Genomic DNA, 20412 nt, shown 5'->3' on the forward strand with positions numbered 1-20412 from the left:
CGCCTCCAGTGGTGTCGCGACAGGCGTGAATGGAGGGACGAATGGAGACGTGTCGTCTTCAGCGATGAGAGTCGCTTCTGCCTTGGTGCCAATGATGGTCGTATGCGTGTTTGGCGCCGTGCAGGTCAGCGCCACAATCAGGACTGCATACGACCGAGGCACACAGGGCCAACACCCGGCATCATGGTGTGGGGAGCGATCTCCTACACTGGCCGTACACCACTGGTGATCGTCGAGGGGACACTGAATAGTGCACGGTACATCCAAACTGTCATCGAACCCATCGTTCTACCATTCCTAGACCGGCAAGGGAACTTGCTGTTCCAACAGGACAATGCACGTCCGCATGTATCCCGTGCCACCCAACGTGCTCTAGAAGGTGTAAGTCAACTACCCTGGCCAGCAAGATCTCCGGATCTGTCCCCCATTGAGCATGTTTGGGACTGGATGAAGCGTCGTCTCACGCGGTCTGCACGTCCAGCACGAACGCTGGTCCAACTGAGGCGCCAGGTGGAAATGGCATGGCAAGCCGTTCCACAGGACTACATCAAGCATCTCTACGATCGTCTCCATGGGAGAATAGCAGCCTGCATTGCTGCGAAAGGTGGATATACACTGTACTAGTGCCGACATTGTGCATGCTCTGTTGCCTGTGTCTATGTGCCTGTGGTTCTGTCAGTGTGATCATGTGATGTATCTGACCCCAGGAATGTGTCAATAAAGTTTCCCCTTCCTGGGACAATGAATTCACGGTGTTCTTATTTCAATTTCCAGGAGTGTATATGCGTAGTCTTGTTCCATTTTTTGCGCTGTTATTCTTATAACCGCCATTTGAGTTTTTGTTTTCCAAACTTCAGAGCACTGGGAACTGAAAACTTGTTTCTTGTGATCAAAACAGAGGACGACAGGACTACAAAAGTTAATGATGCTGTTGTTAAACCCCTCTATATGAAATGTGATTGAAGAGATGTCAGTAACTACCGAACTGTTTCACTAGTGACATTTTCCAAAATATTTGAGAATAGTATCTAACCTGAACAGTAATAATATTCTCAGTGAATCACCGCTTAGCTTTCAGAACAGTTGCTCTACTGAGAATGCCCTTTATATGTTCACTCACCAATTATACACGCATTAAATAACAAAATAGTGCTGGTTGGTATTTTCTACGACATATCTATGGCATTTGACTACTCGAATCACAATAGTCTCCTACATAAGTTGATATTTTGTGGGACTGATTGTATAAGCAGCCAGTGGATAATGTTACATCTAACCAAAAGAGTGCAAAAACTAGTATCTAGTAATTCAACAAATGTCGTCTGGGGACATTATTCCCAAGGCTCAGTCTTAGGTCCGCTATTGTTCCTCATGTATGTAAACGCTCTTTTGTCTAACATACAACAAGCAGTATTAGTTCTTTTTGCGGTTGACACTAGTATTGTAATCAGTCCAAACATACAAGTAGCAACACAAGAAATGGTAAATAATGTATTTAAAAGTGCCACTGACTGGTTTTCTATGAACAGTCTCACTGTCAATTTTAAAAAGACGCAACATACTGATACCTGCATCTAGAAGTACTGAAACTTCTTAATAAACTTCTGAAACTGCTGAGTGAAACTGAATGCAAGTGAACCTGCTTAAACTGCGGAGTGAAACTGAACGTACTGTCACAGACCTACGGAATTTTCCCTGACGAATACAGCTCAAAGTTATTCTATTCATTTATGACCCTCAATATACAACGCTACGCGATCTGACTGCTCAAATAATTAACACAGAAGAATGGCCCTGAATTAGAAGAAATCATAACAACAACCTATACATTTCATAAGACACTTACCTCACAAAAAATCTTCGTTATACGAACTACAGCGATACAGCAAGCACCAATACAACCAGCTAAATAAAAGATTCTAACTAGTGTAGGCTCTAGCTACTAATAGGCGTGTGGTTACCAAAGGAAAGATTTTGTTGCAGAGCAAACAATGTATTTAGAAAATTTTACCTTAGTAATGTGACATCCAGTTCAAAAAATTATGTAATCGTCCGTGACATCTAGTTCCAAAAAAATTATATTATCATCAACAATCTTACATTTCCATGACGGACACACGTCCAGACCGTCCGCTCGCGCTAACACTTCAAACCTCTAACCTTCATCACTGCTAACTATTAACATCCAACCTCTACCACTGCTGGCTATTCACCTCCAACTGCGAGTCCGACCAGCACAGAATCTCTTACAGAAGGCGCACACCACTGTCAGAGTTATTAATGTAGTCTATCCCGCTGACAACATGCAAACACCTAAACAGGCTGCTTACATTACTACATTGGTGATAAGTGCAATAAATGGAGAGAAGGTAGTAAATAGGGTGGAAACCTCGAAAGTCTTAGGTGTCGATATTGATGAGAATTTAAACTGGAAGAAGCACATTTTGGAACTCATAAAACAACTCAGTTCAGCCACAATTGCACTCAGAATCATTGCAAAACTTGGAGAGAGACAGCTCAGTAAGATGACTTATTTTCTTTCATTAATGTCATATGGAATAATGTTCTGAGGTAACTCATCTTTAAGACAAAGTCTGCATTGCTCGAAAATGTGTTGTAAGCATAATACATGTGGCTCACCCACAATCATCTTACAGACATGGGTTTAAGGAGTTACGTATTTCGGCTGTGGCTTCATAGTATATTTATAACATCATGAAGTTTGTTGTAAATAATGCCCTTCAGTTCAAAAGGAACAATGATGTACATATGTACAATGCTAGAAGAAAAAATGAAGTTCATTACACCACAATAAGATTGTCTTTCGCACAAAAAAAGGAGTGCACAAAACTGCAACCATAATTTTTAATCGTTTACCCAGTCATATAATATGTCTGACAGACAACGAAGCAAAATTCGAAAACAATCTGAAAAACTTTCTCCTTCACAACTGCTCTTCCGTAGAAGAATTTCCGTAATTGTAATGTGTAAAAAGTTGTGGGTAGGAATTACTTACTCAATCAGTAACTCTTAGATGCTTGTATTTGTTTTGTACATATTATCTCTTTTTGCATCTTGCTACCTATGTCAAACAATAACTCCTTCAATACATTTAAGAATTTTGTAACACTTTTGTTAATTACAGCTTTGAACGTGCGCCTCACCGCAAGTAGCAATCGCACATCTTCAAAGCTACTCTGTTACTGGACGGAAACTTGCACGTTAATAGTTTTCAGGTACAGCACGTTCGATCTGCATTTCGATGATGAAAGATATGAACTAGTGAAGAAAAACCTATCAAAGAAGACTGGACAGCAGAGGTCGGCGAAAAGTCAACTTTAATCACAGATATGAGTCTCGTTATCAAGGTCTTCCAGTTCATTAATTTCGCCATCCCTGGTTCAAAGTGCGAAGTGTCACTTAACAGGCCAGTATATAAGGCCCTGGAACGGCACTACGCGGCATCCATCCTTCAGACTACAAAAGTCCAACATGATGAGACAGACTGTCCTGGTTCTGGCGCTTGCTGCCTGCGTGCTCGGTAAGTATCCCTGCTGGATGAAGACCCTCTCTCTCAGCTTCTGCAGACATTTTACTTAAAATTTAAAGCTTTGCATTTAGTTAAGAAAATATTGTTTTAATGTAATTACACAAAAACAATAAGACAAGAAAGCACGACATACCACGAAGGAATTAACCTAATGGTACGGGAATCGGTAGATGTGACGTACATGTACAGACAAATGATTACAATTTCAGAAAAAATGGCAGATTTTTTCACGAGAAAGAGGTTCATAAATTGATCAAGTAAATACGTAACACGTTGGTCCACCTCTGGCCTTTATGTAAGCAGTTATTCGGCTTGGTATTGACTGATAGGGTTGTTGGAAGTCCTCCTGATGGATGTCGAGCCAATAGTGTTCGAATGGCGCTACATATCCTGAAAATCCCGAGCTGGTTGGAAGGCTCCGCTAATGTTCTACTTTGGGAGAGACCGGCGACCTTGCTGGTCCGGGCAGGGATTGACAAGCGCGAAGACAAGAAGTAGAAACCGTTACCTCGTGCGAATGGGCATTCTCTTGCTGAAATCTAAGTCCGGGATGCCTTGCCATGAAGGGCAACAAAACGGGGAGTAGATCATCGTCGACGTACAGCTGCGCTGTGAGGACGTCTCTGACGACAGCCAAAGAGGTTCTGCTACGAAATGAAATGGCAGCCCAGACCATCACTCCTGATTGTTGGGTCGCATGGTCGGCGACCGTCAGATTGGTATCCCTCCGCTGTCCAGTCGTTTCTAGACACGTTTTAAAAACTGCTTATCGGTGATCAGTTCGAAGCGGGAGTCATCACTGAAGACAATTCTACTCCAGTCAATGAGGTTCCAGGCCGAGTATTCCCGACACCACTGCAAATGGGCTTGCTGGTGTAGAACGGTTAATGGTAGTCGCCAAAAGGGACGCCATGAGCTCAGCTTCCTTTCTGTAGGCCGCCTATTAGAGGTTACTGAAGCACCAGTTGCCCCTCGGATCGATGATAATGATGAATCCGGGCCTCTGTGCGGCTTTCTGAGGATCGCTCTGTCCTCATGTTCTCTCGTCTCTCTACGACGACCACTTGCATCTTGACGCTTTCGACCATGGTCCACCTGTTCCTGCCAACATCGTTGAATAGTGGCATCGCTCGTATTCAGATGTGGAGCGCTTGGCCGATTACTACAGCCGTCTTCCTTGAGCCCAGCTACATGTCCTTTCTCAAGTGCGAACATCTGTCTATCATGTTGATGCGCCTGTCAGGGAGCCACAGTAACTGTTCAGTTGAGTACACGAAATGAAATTCGGTAAGACTTTATGCACAGGTATCGACATGTTCCCTGTTTACTATGCTTGCCAGCAGTGAAGTTAAATTGTTCTAGTTTACCATTTTCCGTCGACACTTTTACGAGTATCAGTTTGTGTAGAATTTGCATAACTAATCCGTTGTTCGTCGTTTCTTTATCTTAGTGTGTATTTGAGGTGAACAAGAGCGCAGTCGTTTCCTGAGAACCATATACGATGCGACCACTGTTGGGTCTTACACCACTAGTATATTTATCGGAAGCGGGAAATATTTTGTTTGTTGCAGAAATTAAAGCGACGAAATTCCAGAAAGAAAGGACGATTTCTTTATTTTTATTTATTTTTGATATAGTATTATGACGCAAACCAAATACAACATACCCTTCGTTTGAGATTACACACAGAACAGAGAATAATTATTAGTTTACTCATACTGAGTGTGAAGGGGCGATCTGTATAACCTGGCACAAGATGTTTATCTTGTGCCAGATTACACAGATCTGAAGATGGTAACATGAATTTACCGAAACCAGTCATCCATAATACACTGTTTAATTGTGATCCTTGCTACGAAGTTTTTCTTCTCCTAAGAAAACACAGAATAGTCTCTGTGAACACCTCCTTCGTTGGCAGCACTTAACGTTTCGTTAGTTTGTTTGTCATACATCAGACGCGGGCGGTGGCCCGCCTCACTTCACAGTGTTCATTGTGGTGTTTGCTGTGTTCCAGCGGCTGAGCTGCCCGTCCGTCGCATCCCACACAGCGGTCCGCAAAGGAGGTTTGGCCGGGTGCACGGACGCATCGTCGGCGGCTCAGATGCCACCTTAGGTGAGTTACTGCATCCTACATACTCCCAAAGACACCTGTTTATCCTCTTTTATGCTTTTGGTTGGTAGCAAAACATGTGTGATAACGGGCCTGTGAAGACGAAGAATCTTGCAGACCAAATTACTAGCAAGGTAATGTTGCTCAAGACGGTACGAGGGTTCCACAGCTACTTTTGTTGGACCTTAGGGCAATCCTTGAATTTAGCAGCTATGGATTTCTTTCACAAAGACAGAGACAAGTTTCACAGAACGAGAGCAGCTTTAGCTTCTGGCTTCTGCATTACTTCAATGTATGAGTCTACGACGAATGGTGCAAAGGAGTCTTGTTGAAGTGACAACCATTTCGCGTACCCACAGCAGATGTTATAGCACTTGTACGTAGTTACTGCCGAATTTCGAACCAAGATCAACACCCTGCGTACTTTATGTTGCACTTCCTGGCTTTATTAACCTTTGCAGTGCCAAGGCATTTTTCCAAAATGCGCCTAAACAATGCCCTCTCTTAAAAGAATACGAAAAGCAGATTTCGTTAATTTCTGCTGAACTATGCTAAAAAACATACTTTTTCAATTGGTACTGATGAGTAAGTAGGATTCAGAACCTGACAATGCCTTGTAGCACACACGTAGCAATCTCAAATGCAAATGCAGATTTCGATCATTGTCGTTGACTTTTACTCTCAACACACTTTTTAAAGAGAGACTGGTGGGTAAGTATTCCACCTGGAAATACTGAATACGACGTTCATTAGGGAAAGGGACATCTACTGCTGAGACTTAAATTTTTGGACCAAATTTAACTAAAATATGTGAAACATATATGTGGAAGCTTGTAGAAGAATCAATTCAAAACATTAATTTTTTCAAAATTTTGAAGTACAAAGTAACTGACTAGATTACAATATTTTCATAACGTGGGCATAAAGTACCCGCCTTGGTGGCTCAAAATGGTCCTGAGTGCTATGGGTCATGAGTCCCATAGAACTAGAACTACTTAAACCTAACTAACCTAAGGACATCACACACATCCATGCCCGAGGCAGGATTCGAACCTACGACCGTAGCGGTCGCGTGGTTCCAGACTGAAGCGCCTAGAACCGCACGGCCACATCGGCCGGCCCCGCCTAGGTATTGCGAGGGTTAAGCGTCCTCATTGCTTTCCGGTATAGTATAGGGAGCCCCTTCGGCGTGTAATCATCCTTCTCATCAGAATAATCAGAAACAAAACGCCAAGTTGTGAGCGGCCGGAGAGGGGGATAATCCGTGAGGCTATGATGGCAATATGGCGTCCATTCTAGAAGCTCCCATCGAGGATGCAACTCATAATTTTCAGCCAGAAAGAGGGCCATGAGTCACATCACACAGATGAAGAGTTACACGAAAAAAAAAAAACAAAAAAAAAACAATGATGCATTTCATTCGTGGCACATCAGTGTTACTGTCGTCCATTGTATAAACATGAATCTACAGTTCTCTGCAGCATACGTTTTCGGCTATTCGTTCTACTTGTGCCACTTACATTCGTCCTGTACGACGGTGTCCCATCTCCTATTTCAGGTTTACCAAATAATATCATATTTATTATATTCGGTTGGTGCAAAAGTTTGTAGCATTTTTGTTTTGCATGTTGATAGTCCGGTTGCTATCGATTTATTTATCGATTGTCATGTTTTATTTGTAGTTTACTGTTGCTATTTCAGCTAACATATTGTCATTTGGAGATAGTGAGTGGAGCTGCGGACACTAGAAAATGGAGTGCCAAGTGGAATAATCGGAACATTTCCGACATATTCTCCTGTCTGAACTCAGCGGAGGGGTGACAGCAGCGTAGGGAGCCAGAAGCATTTGCACCGTTTATGAGGATAATGTCACCGGATAGAGCAGGGCAAGAAACTGGTTTTCTCGTCTTAAGGAGGGTCGTTTCGGCATTGGTTGCTGTCCACGTTCATGAAGACATTCAGAGTTTGATGAAGATCGTTTAGACGCATTAATCCACAATGATTCACGTCACTGACCTTGAGAGATGGCAGATGTGATGAGCTGCGATCATTCCACCACCGTGCGACTTTTGCATGCAGTGGGGAAGGTTCAAAAATCGGGGTTTAGATGCCGCACACTCTAATCCAAAATCACAAAAACCAGAGGGGGGGGGGTGGGGGTGGCCAAATGTGCGTCTCTGTTTGCACGTCATCAACTGACTCGTGAACAACACCGACCATTCCTGTCCCGCATTGTCGTTACTGGTTGGTTGGTTGTTTCGGGGAAGGAGACCAGACAGCGAGGTCATCGGTCTCATCGGACTAGGGAAGGACGGGGAAGGAAGTCGGCCGTGTCCTTTGAAAGGAACCATCCCGGCATTTGCCTGGAGCGATTTAGGGAAATCACGGAAAACCTAAATCAGGATGGCCGGACGCGGGATTGAACCGTCGTCCTCCCGAATGCGAGTCCAGTGTCTAACCACTATGCCACCTCGCTCGGTTCGTTACTGGTAAAGAGAAATAGAGTTCTTTGCTAACACAATGAAAAGAAAAGAATGGGTGAGCCCAAATGAAGCAGCTACATGAGCCCAAACAAAGTAGATGCACTCTGTACAAAGACCAGCACGCGTCCACAAAGGATAACGTTATACATCTGGTGGAAAAGCGTTGGTGTGGCGTACTACGAATTGCTTCCCCAGATTGTAACCACACTGCTAATATTTATTGTCAACAACCGAGACGTCTTACAGATGCAATCCAAGAACTGCGTGACGCGATGCTACTTCAGGGTAAGGTCCGGCAGCATTCTGTTACAATGACAGAAAACACTGTACAGGAGCTGCATTGGGAAGTAATTCGGCACCCATCTTATTCACCTGATCTTGAGCCCTCTGATTTTCACCTTCTATGTCTACATCTACATCCATACTCCGCAAGCCACCTGACGGTGTGTGGCGGAGGGTACCTTGAGTACCTCTATCGGTTTTCCCTTCTATTCCAGTCTCGTATTGTTCGTGGAAAGAAGCATTGTCGGTATGCTTCTGTGTGGGCTCTAATCTCTCTGATTTTATCCTCATGGTCTCTTCGCGAGATATACGTAGGAGGGAGCAATATACTGCTTGACTCTTCGGTGAAGGTATGTTCTCGAAACTTTAACAAAAGCCCGTACCGAGCTACTGAGCGTCTCTCCTGCAGAGTATTCCACTGGAGTTTATCTATCATCTCCGTAACGTTTCCGCGATTACTAAATGATCCTGTAACGAAGCGCGCTGCTCTCCGTTGGATCTTCTCTATCTCTTCTATCAACCCTATCTGGTACGTATCCCACACTGCTGAGCAGTATTCAAGCAGTGGGTGAACAAGCGTACTGTAACCTACTTCCTTTGTTTTCGGATTGCATTTCCTTAGGATTCTTCCAATGAATCTCAGTCTGGTATCTGCTTTACCAACGATAAACTTTATATGATCATTCCATTTTATATCACTCCTACTGCGTACTCCCAGATAATTTATGGAATTAACTGCTTCCAGTTGCTGACCTGCTATTTTTTAGCTAAATGATAAGGGAACTATCTTTCTCTGTATTCGCAGCACATTACACTTATCTACATTGAGATTCAATTGCCATTCCCTGCACCATGCGTCAATTCGCTGCAGATCCTCCTTTCCCACTGTCTATCGGGCAATCTTCAAGGAACTTCTTTTTCCGGATGGAAATGTTCTCCGAACATGCTCGACGAGTTCTTCGGCTCTCAAAACCATGTGATATCTATAATCGCGGAATCGAAAAGTTACTCTAGCGTTAGCCATACTGTTGTAAATAGTGCAGCAGAACACATTAGTGATGGCTAAAGTCTCTGTCATGCGTCTCTGCCGGCCGTTGTGGCCGATCGGTTCTAGGCGCTTCAGTCTGGAACTGCGCTGCTGCTACGGTCGTAGGTTCGAATCCTGCCTCGGACATGACTGTGTGTGATGTGCTTAAGTTAGTTAGGTTTAAGTAGTTCTAAGTCTTGGGGGACTGATGACCTCAGATGTTATGTCCCATAGTGCTTAGAGCCATTTGAACCATGTGTCTCTGTTGTGCTTATTAAACTTATGGAAAAACAGTACGAAATTACTCACCAACCCAATACATGCATATAAATGGTGTCCGCAGGAGTGTTACGTACGTAACATTTGTTCTTGTAGTCAATCAGGCTCTGTAAAACAGTAATTCTTAGAACTGGCAGAGAAACAAATGTCATCGACAAGGCGAAATCCATAAGGTTTCAGAATTGCACCGGAAGAAGGCTTGAATTCTCTTCTTGTCAATTTTGAAGAAATAAAGATTAGGGCTTAACGCTCTGTAGATGGTGAAATCATTACAAACTGATACCAAGATCATGTTAGGGGGGAATGGAGAAGGAAATCAGGCGTGCCCTTTCAAAGGAAACGTCTCGTGTTCGTCTTAATCGATTTATGGAAGACACGAAAAACTTAGGTCCTGGTCACAGAAAGGGGCTTTGTATGGCTGCTCTCACCGAGCGGGGTGGCGCAGTGGTTAACGTACTGGACTCGCATTCGGGAGGACGACGGTTCAAACCCGTCTCCGGCCATCCTTATTTAGGTTTCCCGTGATTTCCCTAAATCGTTTCAGGTAGATGCCAGGATGGTTCCTTTGAAAGGGGACGGCCGATTTCCTTCCCAATCCTTCCTTAGTCCGAGGTTGTGCTCCGCCTCTAATGACCTTGTTGTCGACGGGACGTTAACCACTAATCTCCTCCTCCATGGCCGCTCTCCCGAATACGAGTCGTATGTGTTGTTACTAAGGTACGGCGCTCTGTATCGGTGGTATTGAGGGCTGTTAAGGGGGGTAGGATGTGAAACGGACCGACTTGGAGCAGGAGAGGCACCACAGCACATTTTATTTTCTGCTGTCTATACTCTTACAAATAAATTCATAAAACTTTGTCAACATGACCAGGAAGGATTCAGGATTCACACTCATAGCAGTGGAAGTGCAAAAACATAACAAAATAAATTTTTTTTAGATACGAAATTTCATCATTTTTTCACTTACTGTTGGCTGCATTTGATGTTATAGCTACATTCTTCTTCACAAGTAAGAGAGATTCTTTGATGAATTTTTCACAGCATACAAACCATACTTACAGGTGTATGAAACTCTAGAATTTTCCAAATCTATTATAAACTGTGATAAAAATTGAGATAATTAACTACAAAATTTGATTATTTTCTAAACATAAAGTTTAAAACGTAACAGCTCATTCATTTTTTCATAAATTAAATAGATTCTAGAGTTTCAGACACCTGTAAGTATGGTTTGTATGCTGTGCAAAATTCATCGAACAGTCTCTCTTATTTATGAAGAAAAGTGTACCTATAGCAACAAATGCAGCCAATAGTAAGTGAAAAAATGATGAAATTTCACTTGTAAAAAAAATTATTTTGTTATGTTTTTGAACTTCCGCTGCTACGAGTGTGAATCCTGAATCCTTCCTGGTCATGCTGACAAAGTTTCATGAATTTACTTGTAAAAGTATAGGTAGTGGAAATTAAAATGTGCTGTGGTGCCTCTCCTGGTCCAAGTCGGCCCGTTTGACGTCCTACCCCCCTTAATGTCTCTCTGTGGTGGTGTCAGATGCCGTGCTTTTATAAGGAGTGTGTGGCGACTACATCAGCTGTCTCCGCCTGTGCAGGCCAGTTCCCGTACCAGGTGTCGCTGCAGTGGGTGCTGCTCGGCATCGCCTCCCACACGTGCGGTGGTTCCATCGTGTCCGCCAGTGCTGTCGTCACGGCGGGACACTGCCTCGACCCGGCAACCGTCGGCCACTACGAGGTGAGTGGCTCGCACAGCGCTCAGCTGTTACAACTAGGCGCCAACAGAAACGTCTGCCAAGTCTGTCTCCAACAAGAAGGGATAACAGAAAATTTAAACGTTGCCCACATGTAGGACGTTCTAGACTTTCCTGCAACATTCGGTGCAAGAAGCACAAAACCTTACTCTAGAGGGTCATCATCATCATTATCACCATCGTAATGTACATAATGGGATGCGCTTTTTGGTCCGTTCCATGTGCTTCATAATTGGTGACGCCATCTCTTCATTAGTGTTCCTAACGATCTTTCGCATCTTGGTTTATATTGGTTTAATGATACTTGCGTCTGGCATTCGGCTTATGCGTTTTTTCCACCTTATCTGATACTGTGTCACTTATGTTGTGCGTATTTTGTACAGCTATAATGTCATAATTACTCTTGATATCCATTAAAGTACATCCACTCACGTGTCTAACGAAGTTCATTCCACTCGCTTGTACCTCTTTTTGTAAGGATCTAGCTTTCGTAACCATACAGCAGTGCCTCCCGAGGTCAGCCGCTTTACCGTGGCGAGGAGGTTTGTGCACTCCGTCAGGGCTGCCAATCTTTTTTCATCGAAATCGGGACTTTTACGAAACCTAGACAAAATGCACATACGACTTAGAATAGAATTTACTTTCATCTGCGTTGTCGAGGCCCACAGTTGAACAGACGTTCTCTGTTTTGCAATGTTTATGTGTTTTCTAACTTCATTTTCATCTTCATGATAAACACGGAAATACGAGAGGTACACAGTTTTGTGTTGGCAGAAGAGCCAATGAGTGAAGGCCGAAATGCACGCGTTTTAGCTCACGCAGGCTGGCGTGAGGAGGGAAGAACTATACTGACGTGAGGTCTGGAACATGACAAGGAATGATAATCCAGAAATCGGTCATAATTAGTTTGATACTTAACTTTAATCCATTAATGATGAACGTCGCTCTTGACGGTACATGAGTCACAATATTATCTGTTCAGAAGACATTCTTGAAGTAATTATAGTAACTGAATATGGCGCCTTGCTAGGTCGTTGCAAATGACGTAGCTGAAGGCTATGCTAAACTGTCGTCTCTGCAAATGAGAGCGTATGTAGACAGTGAACCATTGCTAGCAAAGTCGGCTGTACAACTGGCGAGTGCTAGGGAGTCTCTCTAGACTAGACCTGCCGTGTGGTGACGTTCGGTCTGCAATCACTGATAGTGGCGACACGCGGGTCGGACGTATACTAACGGACCGCGGCCGATTTAAAGGCTACAACCTAGTAAGTGTGGTGTCTGGCGGTGACACCACACACAGTCCAGTGGGCATCATTATCATATTCACTTTTTCGAAGCCACGAGTAAACTTTACACTGTTCACTCGCGAACTTAGTTTTCAACTTTTGTTTCCTTTTCGACACAGACACTTCCCTAGTTTAGCTGTCTGCTGATGAATTCATATTTGTGAAAATATCTCACGAACGAAACTGCACAACACAACTTAGTTGTTCCTGCAGAGAATGACTAAGCACCGCTATGGTCGACTTCGGACTAGCTACTCGAAAACAACAGCTGTTGAGTCAGGTTTGCGAACTTAGCTGTCTGACTAAAACCAAAAGCAGAATTTTAAATTTCAGTAACTTTTACAAGCTTGTGCCTCAGTTTTAACTCCATACTAAGCAATTTAAAGCGGAGTCCACAATATTAAATGAAATTTTGCCCATTTTTATGCGATAGCAATTTTTTCCTATCCCGACAAGTTTTATCGGAAGTCGGGTTTTCAGCTGGATATTCGGGACAGTCCCTCCTAAATCTGGGTTCCTGGCAACCCTGCACTCCGCTACGACCCAGAGAGCAGTGCTGGTGCGACCTTAAGCTTCTGGCAGGACCACCCCAGCCAGACAGGTTTCTTGAGCAGGAGTCAGGCGAAGAGCGGTCCACCACCTCTTTAAAATGATCTACTGCACGTTCTTGTACTCCAATCCGAACCATATTAATTTACCAGTTTTCCGAAGTGATCCTCTCAGTTTTCCAAATGGTTCAAATGGCTCTGAGCACTATGGGACTTAACATCTGAGCTCATCAGTCCCCTAGACTTACAACTACTTAAACCTAACTAACCTAAGGACATCACACACATCCATACCCGAGGCAGGATTCAAACCTGCGACCGTAGCAGCAGCGCGGTTTCAGACTAAAGCGCCTAGAACCGCTCGGCCACAGCGGCCGGCCTCTCAGTTTTTCTCCCTGTCATGGCCGACTGGAGATCTGTCAGTCTTTCATCGAGATTTTAAAACTGCTAGTTTCCAGTGATTAATTGTGTAATTCATGGCTTCACTGTTCGCCAGCCTCGAAATATGCTCCCTAGTTTTCTGCTTATATCTTTGACTTTGGAATTTATTCACGTGTGGTGAATACACGAAGAAAATTCTCGCGCATTGTTTGTATCATTCTGTGAAGATGTCAACGGCTAGTGGAAAAATGTTCACAAAACGTGTGAATTGGCAGATGTAAATGAAGAACAGATTACACTCAATAGGAAACATTGTTTTAATGTCTTCAACGGTGGAAGGACCAAGATGTGCCAACGCGGCTGATCCACAGAACCCCAGCTAATGTTTGCACTTTCCCCTATTATTAATGCGTCCAGTAGGAAGCTCAAAGACGCTGAAAATATGTATAAAGTGCTTGAAAAGGGCAAGGAAGTTTTTGAGATTGTCGACATAGTAAATTTTCTGAAGTTCTCGAACAGAATCTGTGTTGCAAAAAGTGTTGTAAGTTTGTACTAATCTGCAGTATAAGTAATGCCAGTTGCAAGTTTTCCAATTCTGATTCAGTGAAAATCAATGACACTTCAGTTTATAAAGTGAACATTAGATTAATGTATGGGCTGCGAGCTATCGGTAAATGAAGACCAGCGGGAGCTATGCTGTGTGGTGTAACAAACCTTCCTCCACCACCTTCAAAATTTCATATGTACAGTCGTGGACAAAACGAGCGAGACCCCTCGCCTTTTCGTTATGCTGATCCGCACGGCTTTAAAGTCTGCTACACAGCATAACAGGCAAGGCGACGAAGTGCTACCAACATACTATGCGCAGGCGTGAAATTGACAAACTATCTGAACTTTTTTTAGACTGTATTCCATAATTTGTAAGACTATATTAATGCTGATTAGTGTGTTAAATACAACACGTAAATATAAGACAGAACTGAAAGAACAAACGCTAATTGGTATGAACTGGACAAATAAAAATGAATTTCAACTTATCGAGATGACTTAACTGTTTCAGTAAGACAAAGAACCCCAGATCGTTACGAAGTAGCAAAATATTATCCGCATTCGGCCGCGAAACGGTCTGTGTCAACGTTCAGACCAGTCATACTGGATTACCGTTGCTGACCTACCGTGAAAGTGTGCAAATTTAGCAATGTTTGAAGATTCATAACGAAATTCAGTTAAAAATCATTCAGTGCCACGCTTAAGTCAATTCCATATTGACAGAAGCGGAAAAAGTAGGCAGTAACATGTATGAAATTCTACAAGAGTGTCATATTGACATGCACAGGGCGCCAGTACAGAATAAAGGTAGCGATAAAACGTATTGGGTGCGCGAGAATTTCTTAAAATTGCTTTACTGATATTCTACCTGCCTCCATAGAGATTAGAACCGAAAACAAACCAGACCTTCCTTTCACTATGCTAGCAGACAACCTAGGCAAACAGCCCTCTATTATTACCCCAGACATGAACAAGCAGGCAATTTCGAAATGAAAATCTGCAGTTTCTGTTGCATAGAGCTTTCTGGACTCAAAAACATGAATTTTCTTCCTTTATGTCACCGCTTATGTGACAATCATTCGGGATGTTTATCGAAATAACAAATTACTGTTATTAGAGAGTAAATTTTGTAGGATAATTCTGCACCACCCCAGGAAATAAACGGCTACATAGCTGCCAAACGTATTCTGCATTGTTTCGAATTCTCCACTAGACTCGCCACAGCCAGAAAACGTTCATTAGCAGAAGTGTTTCTTAAGCTAGCTAGCAATGAGAATGTTCGTACTTCTAAAACGCGGTGGCATTAATACTGGGATGTGAATTACCACGTGTATAGGCAAATACATTCTATTTGCATTCCTGTAAACGTGATTTGGATCGAAAACGTAGCTACGACTAATATGCTTATGTATCGACAGCAACTAGAACATTTCGAATAAAGAGTAGCGGGTGTTATTTATGCGGCCCTCATCTTCAGTGTTTTCGTTGTTAGGATTTCGTCACCTAAACCGGTAAAAACGGAACCCTACTAGTCTCACTTTCTTGACCGTCTATCGGTCTACCCAACCCTTAAAACCCGTTTACCTCCAGAACGGGTGGACATAATAAGCGGAAATGTATCGCACTTCTTGCTGTAACCGGTCCCATGCTGGTGTAAAAAAGTGAGCTTCTATGTCAACGCAATCAAAAGATACGACGGTTTATGTAAAGAAAATTTACGCGAAAGGTCAAAAAATGGCTTCAAGAACTATGCGACCTAACTGCTTAGGTCATCAGCCCCTAGACCTAGAACTACTTAAACCTAGCTAGCCTAAGGGCATCACAGACATCTATGCCCGAGGTAGAATTCCAACCTGCGACTGAAGCAGCCGTGCGGTTCGTCACTGAAGCGCCTGGAACCGCTCGGCCACCGCAACGCGGCGAAACCCTACTCACCTCATGTATAATGATAATATATACTGTCTAGTGAGGATAAACTGTATTCGCCAGCAACTCAGATCGTTTGCTCACGGAACTTTTACGAAGCTACATTCAAACTTTGTCGAAGTCGTCTGCAATATCCATTACAAACACCCTAGGAACTTCGTATGCGATATCCACTTCTGAAGACGCTGGCAGATACTGCAGTACTATAACAAGTAGGTGGGAATTTATTGTTATTGGTCCACGCATGACACTTTATTTCAATATCAATTTAAGGCGCCTAGGTGTTTGTATATGCCTGAAACTATTGAACAAAAAGTAAATAAACAACAAACGAGCCGGCCGCGGTGGTCTCGCGGTTCTAGGCGCGCAGTCCGGAACCGTGCGACTGCTACGGTCGCTGGTTCGAATCCTGCCTGGGGCATGGAAGTGTGTGATGTCCTTAGGTTAGTTAGGTTTAAGTAGTTCTAAGTTCTAGGGGACTTATGACCACAGCAGTTGAGTCCCATAGTGCTCAGAGGCATTTGAACCATTTTGAAACAGCAAACAACTTCGATGTTTAAATCAAATGAAAGTCACATGTCGTAATTAAAACATAATTTCGTCGTTACATCTACATGACTACATCAACAGGATTTCTTGGCAATCCGGACTTACGTGCCTGGCAGAAGGTTAGGGTTATTTCTCTACCGTCCCACTCATTAACAGTGTGCGGGAAAAAGGACCACTTAAATCTTTTCTTGCGAGCCTTGAATTACATTATTACTATGGTTTCTTCCTGTGTTCCCGAGGAAATACCCCGATCTTGCTGAAACTTCGCTCAGTGAAAGCGGGGACAAAATAAGCGAACACGTGTCTCGGCTTATCTGCTTACACTCTACCGCTTCTGAGAAAACGACGGTCAAAGTTTTCAATGCGCTGTTACTATAGTGTAGACACCTCTTAGCGGGTAAGCATTCAACTGGAGCGGTGGCTCTGCGGCTACCATAGCGATTTCTGAACTTTGCGCTGCGAGTTCGAAACCCGGTTTTTCCTTTTTTTTCCCCTCACTCTCTGAATTATCTACGAATGTTTATTCCAATTTATGTTGAAACACTGTTGTCGTTATTCGTCAGTTAATTTACTGTGTAAAGAAATAAGTTAAAAAGGGAACACACAGTGCGTAGTGGGGCGATCACTCTGTTGTAGAAATAATTCAGAAGCCAAGATCGCTTAAATATTGTTTACTGGATAACCGGTTTCAACACACTAAAGGTGCCATCATCGGATCTGAATGTAGATTAACATTTATAAAATATTTGGTTATAACGATACATGAGGCAGCCCAGATGATGTTAGATCAGCTTGTCTCATTCGTTTATTACTTTTTAATTCATTAATTACACATAAAGTTAATTGGCGAATAATGACAACATTATTTCAACATAACTTAGAAAAAAACATTCGTAGATAATTCTGATAGAGAGGCAGGAAAATAAAATAATTAAAAAACCCAATATGGTATCGAACACGGGAATCAGTGTTAAGAAGGAACGACGGTAGCCACCGCTTCAATTGCGTTCTCGGCTGCAGATGGTATCTACACTAGAGCAACAGCGCGTTGATAACTTTGACCGTCGTTTTCTCGGAAACGGTCGAGTGTCTGCAGATAAGCCGAAACACATGTTCGCTTATTTTGTCCTCTCCTTCACTGAGCAAAGTTTCGGGACAATCAGCCTATGACATTTGGCGAGTTCCCCTCGCTCGTCGAGTCGCTTCTTACGCCCGGCGAGAATTATGTATGCCTCCGAGTAAACTGCGCCACCTGGAAACACGGCGAGCGGGGATAAACACGTTTTCCTTCTTATAAGGCAACCTTCTACAGATAATATTCACGAAGTGTTCTTCAGGTTGCCTCAGATATTTCAGAAATGTTTCTTGCCTCAGGCCTGCCGCATATGCAAAACGTAAACATTTCATTTCATGTAATATTTATCAGGATAAGACATGACAAGAGTGGACCAGTCACTTCTGAGAAAAATTAGAGATTCTAAGTTGCTCCACTATGTAATGACACGGGCACGGGCTTGCGATCTGTCTTTTATGCCATCGATTTCCGTGTTACACATACTTGGCCACTGCGTTGCGGCTGCCATCTTGGAGGAGGCAGTCTGTTTCCTGCCAGCGCTGTTTCCGCAGCCAATATTAACCGCGACGAATCATTCAGTCAACGCTAAATGGCCCATCTGGCTGAGGCAGACAAGGGCGCTATAATACTCCATGCAGAGGGATCTTCAAATGCCGACATAGCGAGAACTATGGGTCTTCACAAGTCGACGGTAGCCAGGTGGATCAGACGAAAGGAAGAGAGTGGTAACTTGAATGGGAGGCCTCATGGCCGTCGCCGCAAAACAACGCAAGCTCAGGATCAGCAGATACGCCGTTTCAGTGAGAACCACCCATTTGTCAACGCACGACAAATCAGCAAATTCATGAAGCTTGGAATGAGTTACTTGAATCTCCTAGTTCTGTGGCTCGAGTTGTGGGCTCAATGCCCAACAGACTTCCAGCTGTTGTGGAAGCCAAAGGAGGCTATACGCGATTTTTTTTACAGACTTATGTTTTATATAATTTCAAGGAAACGCAATAAGTGGAATGGGGACAAACAAATTAATTCACAGCAAGATATGTAATATTTAATTTGATAAGAGAAGAAATACTCACCTTATATATTCATTCAGTCTCTATAAAATACGTGACACACGTGTGTATGCAAGAAGGGTACAAAACAGTTCAGCACAAAATAAAAATGTTGAGGAGAAGCTCCCCGATGAAGACGTAATTGCAGAACAAAGGTTGGGCTAGAAGGAGAGGTAAGGAGGCCCGAAAAAGCAGAACAAAATCAAATACCCAATAGACTTTGAGTAGTTGTCGCAGCAAAGGGCGGTTGGTATATGCGATTCGGAGCAACTGTACAAGAATAGTTATATTTACTGATTTTTGAGGCTTTATTTTGTGACGGCTAAACAGTGCTGCATCATGAGACCCGCTATTTTTCCACATGTGGCTAAACATCAGAGCTGAAAAAATTTTGAGAGGTACCGAAGTTCTCTGGAAGAGTAAAGTGTTTTAGACAAGAAGATGATTTTTAGTTCATTTCATTTTAACCATTCACACTATACTTCGACATTCTAATCTTTGATTTCATTTTATTATTACGTATCTTTCCTTCAGTGAAAGTCAACGGTAGTAAGTTTCAAGATATGAAGAATAACTGGAAGTTTTTAATTTGTGGAATAGCGTATTTAACAGTTCATATTTTCAACAAATCTGTAGTTATAGGACATATTAAGAAGCAAGTAAAAATGGCACTGTGGAAAGATCAGGTTGGCCTCTAAAGGGTAACGACGGTAAAATAGCAAATACTAAACAATGGGTAACAACTATTGTTGATGGTGAGTAGCCGTAATCGATATGTCACTTTTCCGTAATTGTATTTCTGAAGTTTATCGTCAATCCTAGGACTGACATCGATACTCTGTTTTACGTAAAGAATACAACCTTCAAAATTTATTTAGCAGCGCAGAATATTAAATCACAGTTTATAGATCAGGAACCTAATCCAACTGCCTTTAATTTTATTCTCACGGATGACTTTGGGACAGTAAATAACAAGAGAAATAACAAAACTCTCAGAATCAATATATAGAATTCAAGTGTCCAGTGGATTCAAAAGTTTGCTATAATAGCGATTAATTGCTTTTACAGACTCCTTCATGCCTACATTTTCTATCAGACAATGTTTGAAACTAGGACTAAGAAGGTAAACAATTTTTCCACAAATTGTCAAATTGGAAGTCGGAGAGACAGTTACACAAATTACGATGACAACAAACGTTTTTCAAGTAAACTGATCACAGGAGGAATCCAACGCATTTATTGTGAGTTACATGCACAGTATGTAAACTGGCAACGCCACCAACACACAATACCACTAACAAGGGAACATCCCCATCGCACCGCCCTCAGATTTAGTTATAAGTTGATACAGGGGATAGGCCTTGAAAAACTGAACACAGATCAATCGAGAAAACAGGAAGAAGTTGTGTGGAAGTATGAAAAAAATAAGCAAAATATACAAACTGAGTAGTCCATGCGCAAGATAGGCAACATCAAGGATAGGGTGAGCTCAGGAGCGCCGTGATCCCGTGGTTAGCGCACGCAGCTGCGGAACGAGAGGTCCTTCCGTCAA

General features: G+C 42.8%; 1 protein-coding gene and 1 non-coding gene across 2 annotated transcripts in view; both read left to right on the top strand.

Annotated features, from left to right (window-relative positions):
* The first annotated feature begins 3483 nt into the window (after nt 1-3483).
* LOC126236467 (trypsin alpha-like) overlaps nt 3484-20412 on the top strand; it is a 45909-nt gene continuing 28980 nt past the window's right edge. Inside the window, exons 1-3 of the mRNA XM_049945793.1 lie at nt 3484-3541; nt 5565-5663; nt 11339-11478. Of these exons, the coding sequence (XP_049801750.1) occupies nt 3493-3541; nt 5565-5663; nt 11339-11478 (288 nt within the window). The 5' untranslated portion in view covers nt 3484-3492. The remainder of the gene's footprint in view (nt 3542-5564; nt 5664-11338; nt 11479-20412) is intronic.
* Trnaa-cgc (transfer RNA alanine (anticodon CGC)) lies at nt 10162-10234 on the top strand. Its single transcript has one exon. It is a non-coding gene; the product is annotated as a tRNA-Ala (tRNA).

This window comes from Schistocerca nitens, chromosome 1 (assembly GCF_023898315.1).
Source record: "Schistocerca nitens isolate TAMUIC-IGC-003100 chromosome 1, iqSchNite1.1, whole genome shotgun sequence".
NCBI lineage: Eukaryota > Metazoa > Arthropoda > Insecta > Orthoptera > Acrididae > Schistocerca > Schistocerca nitens.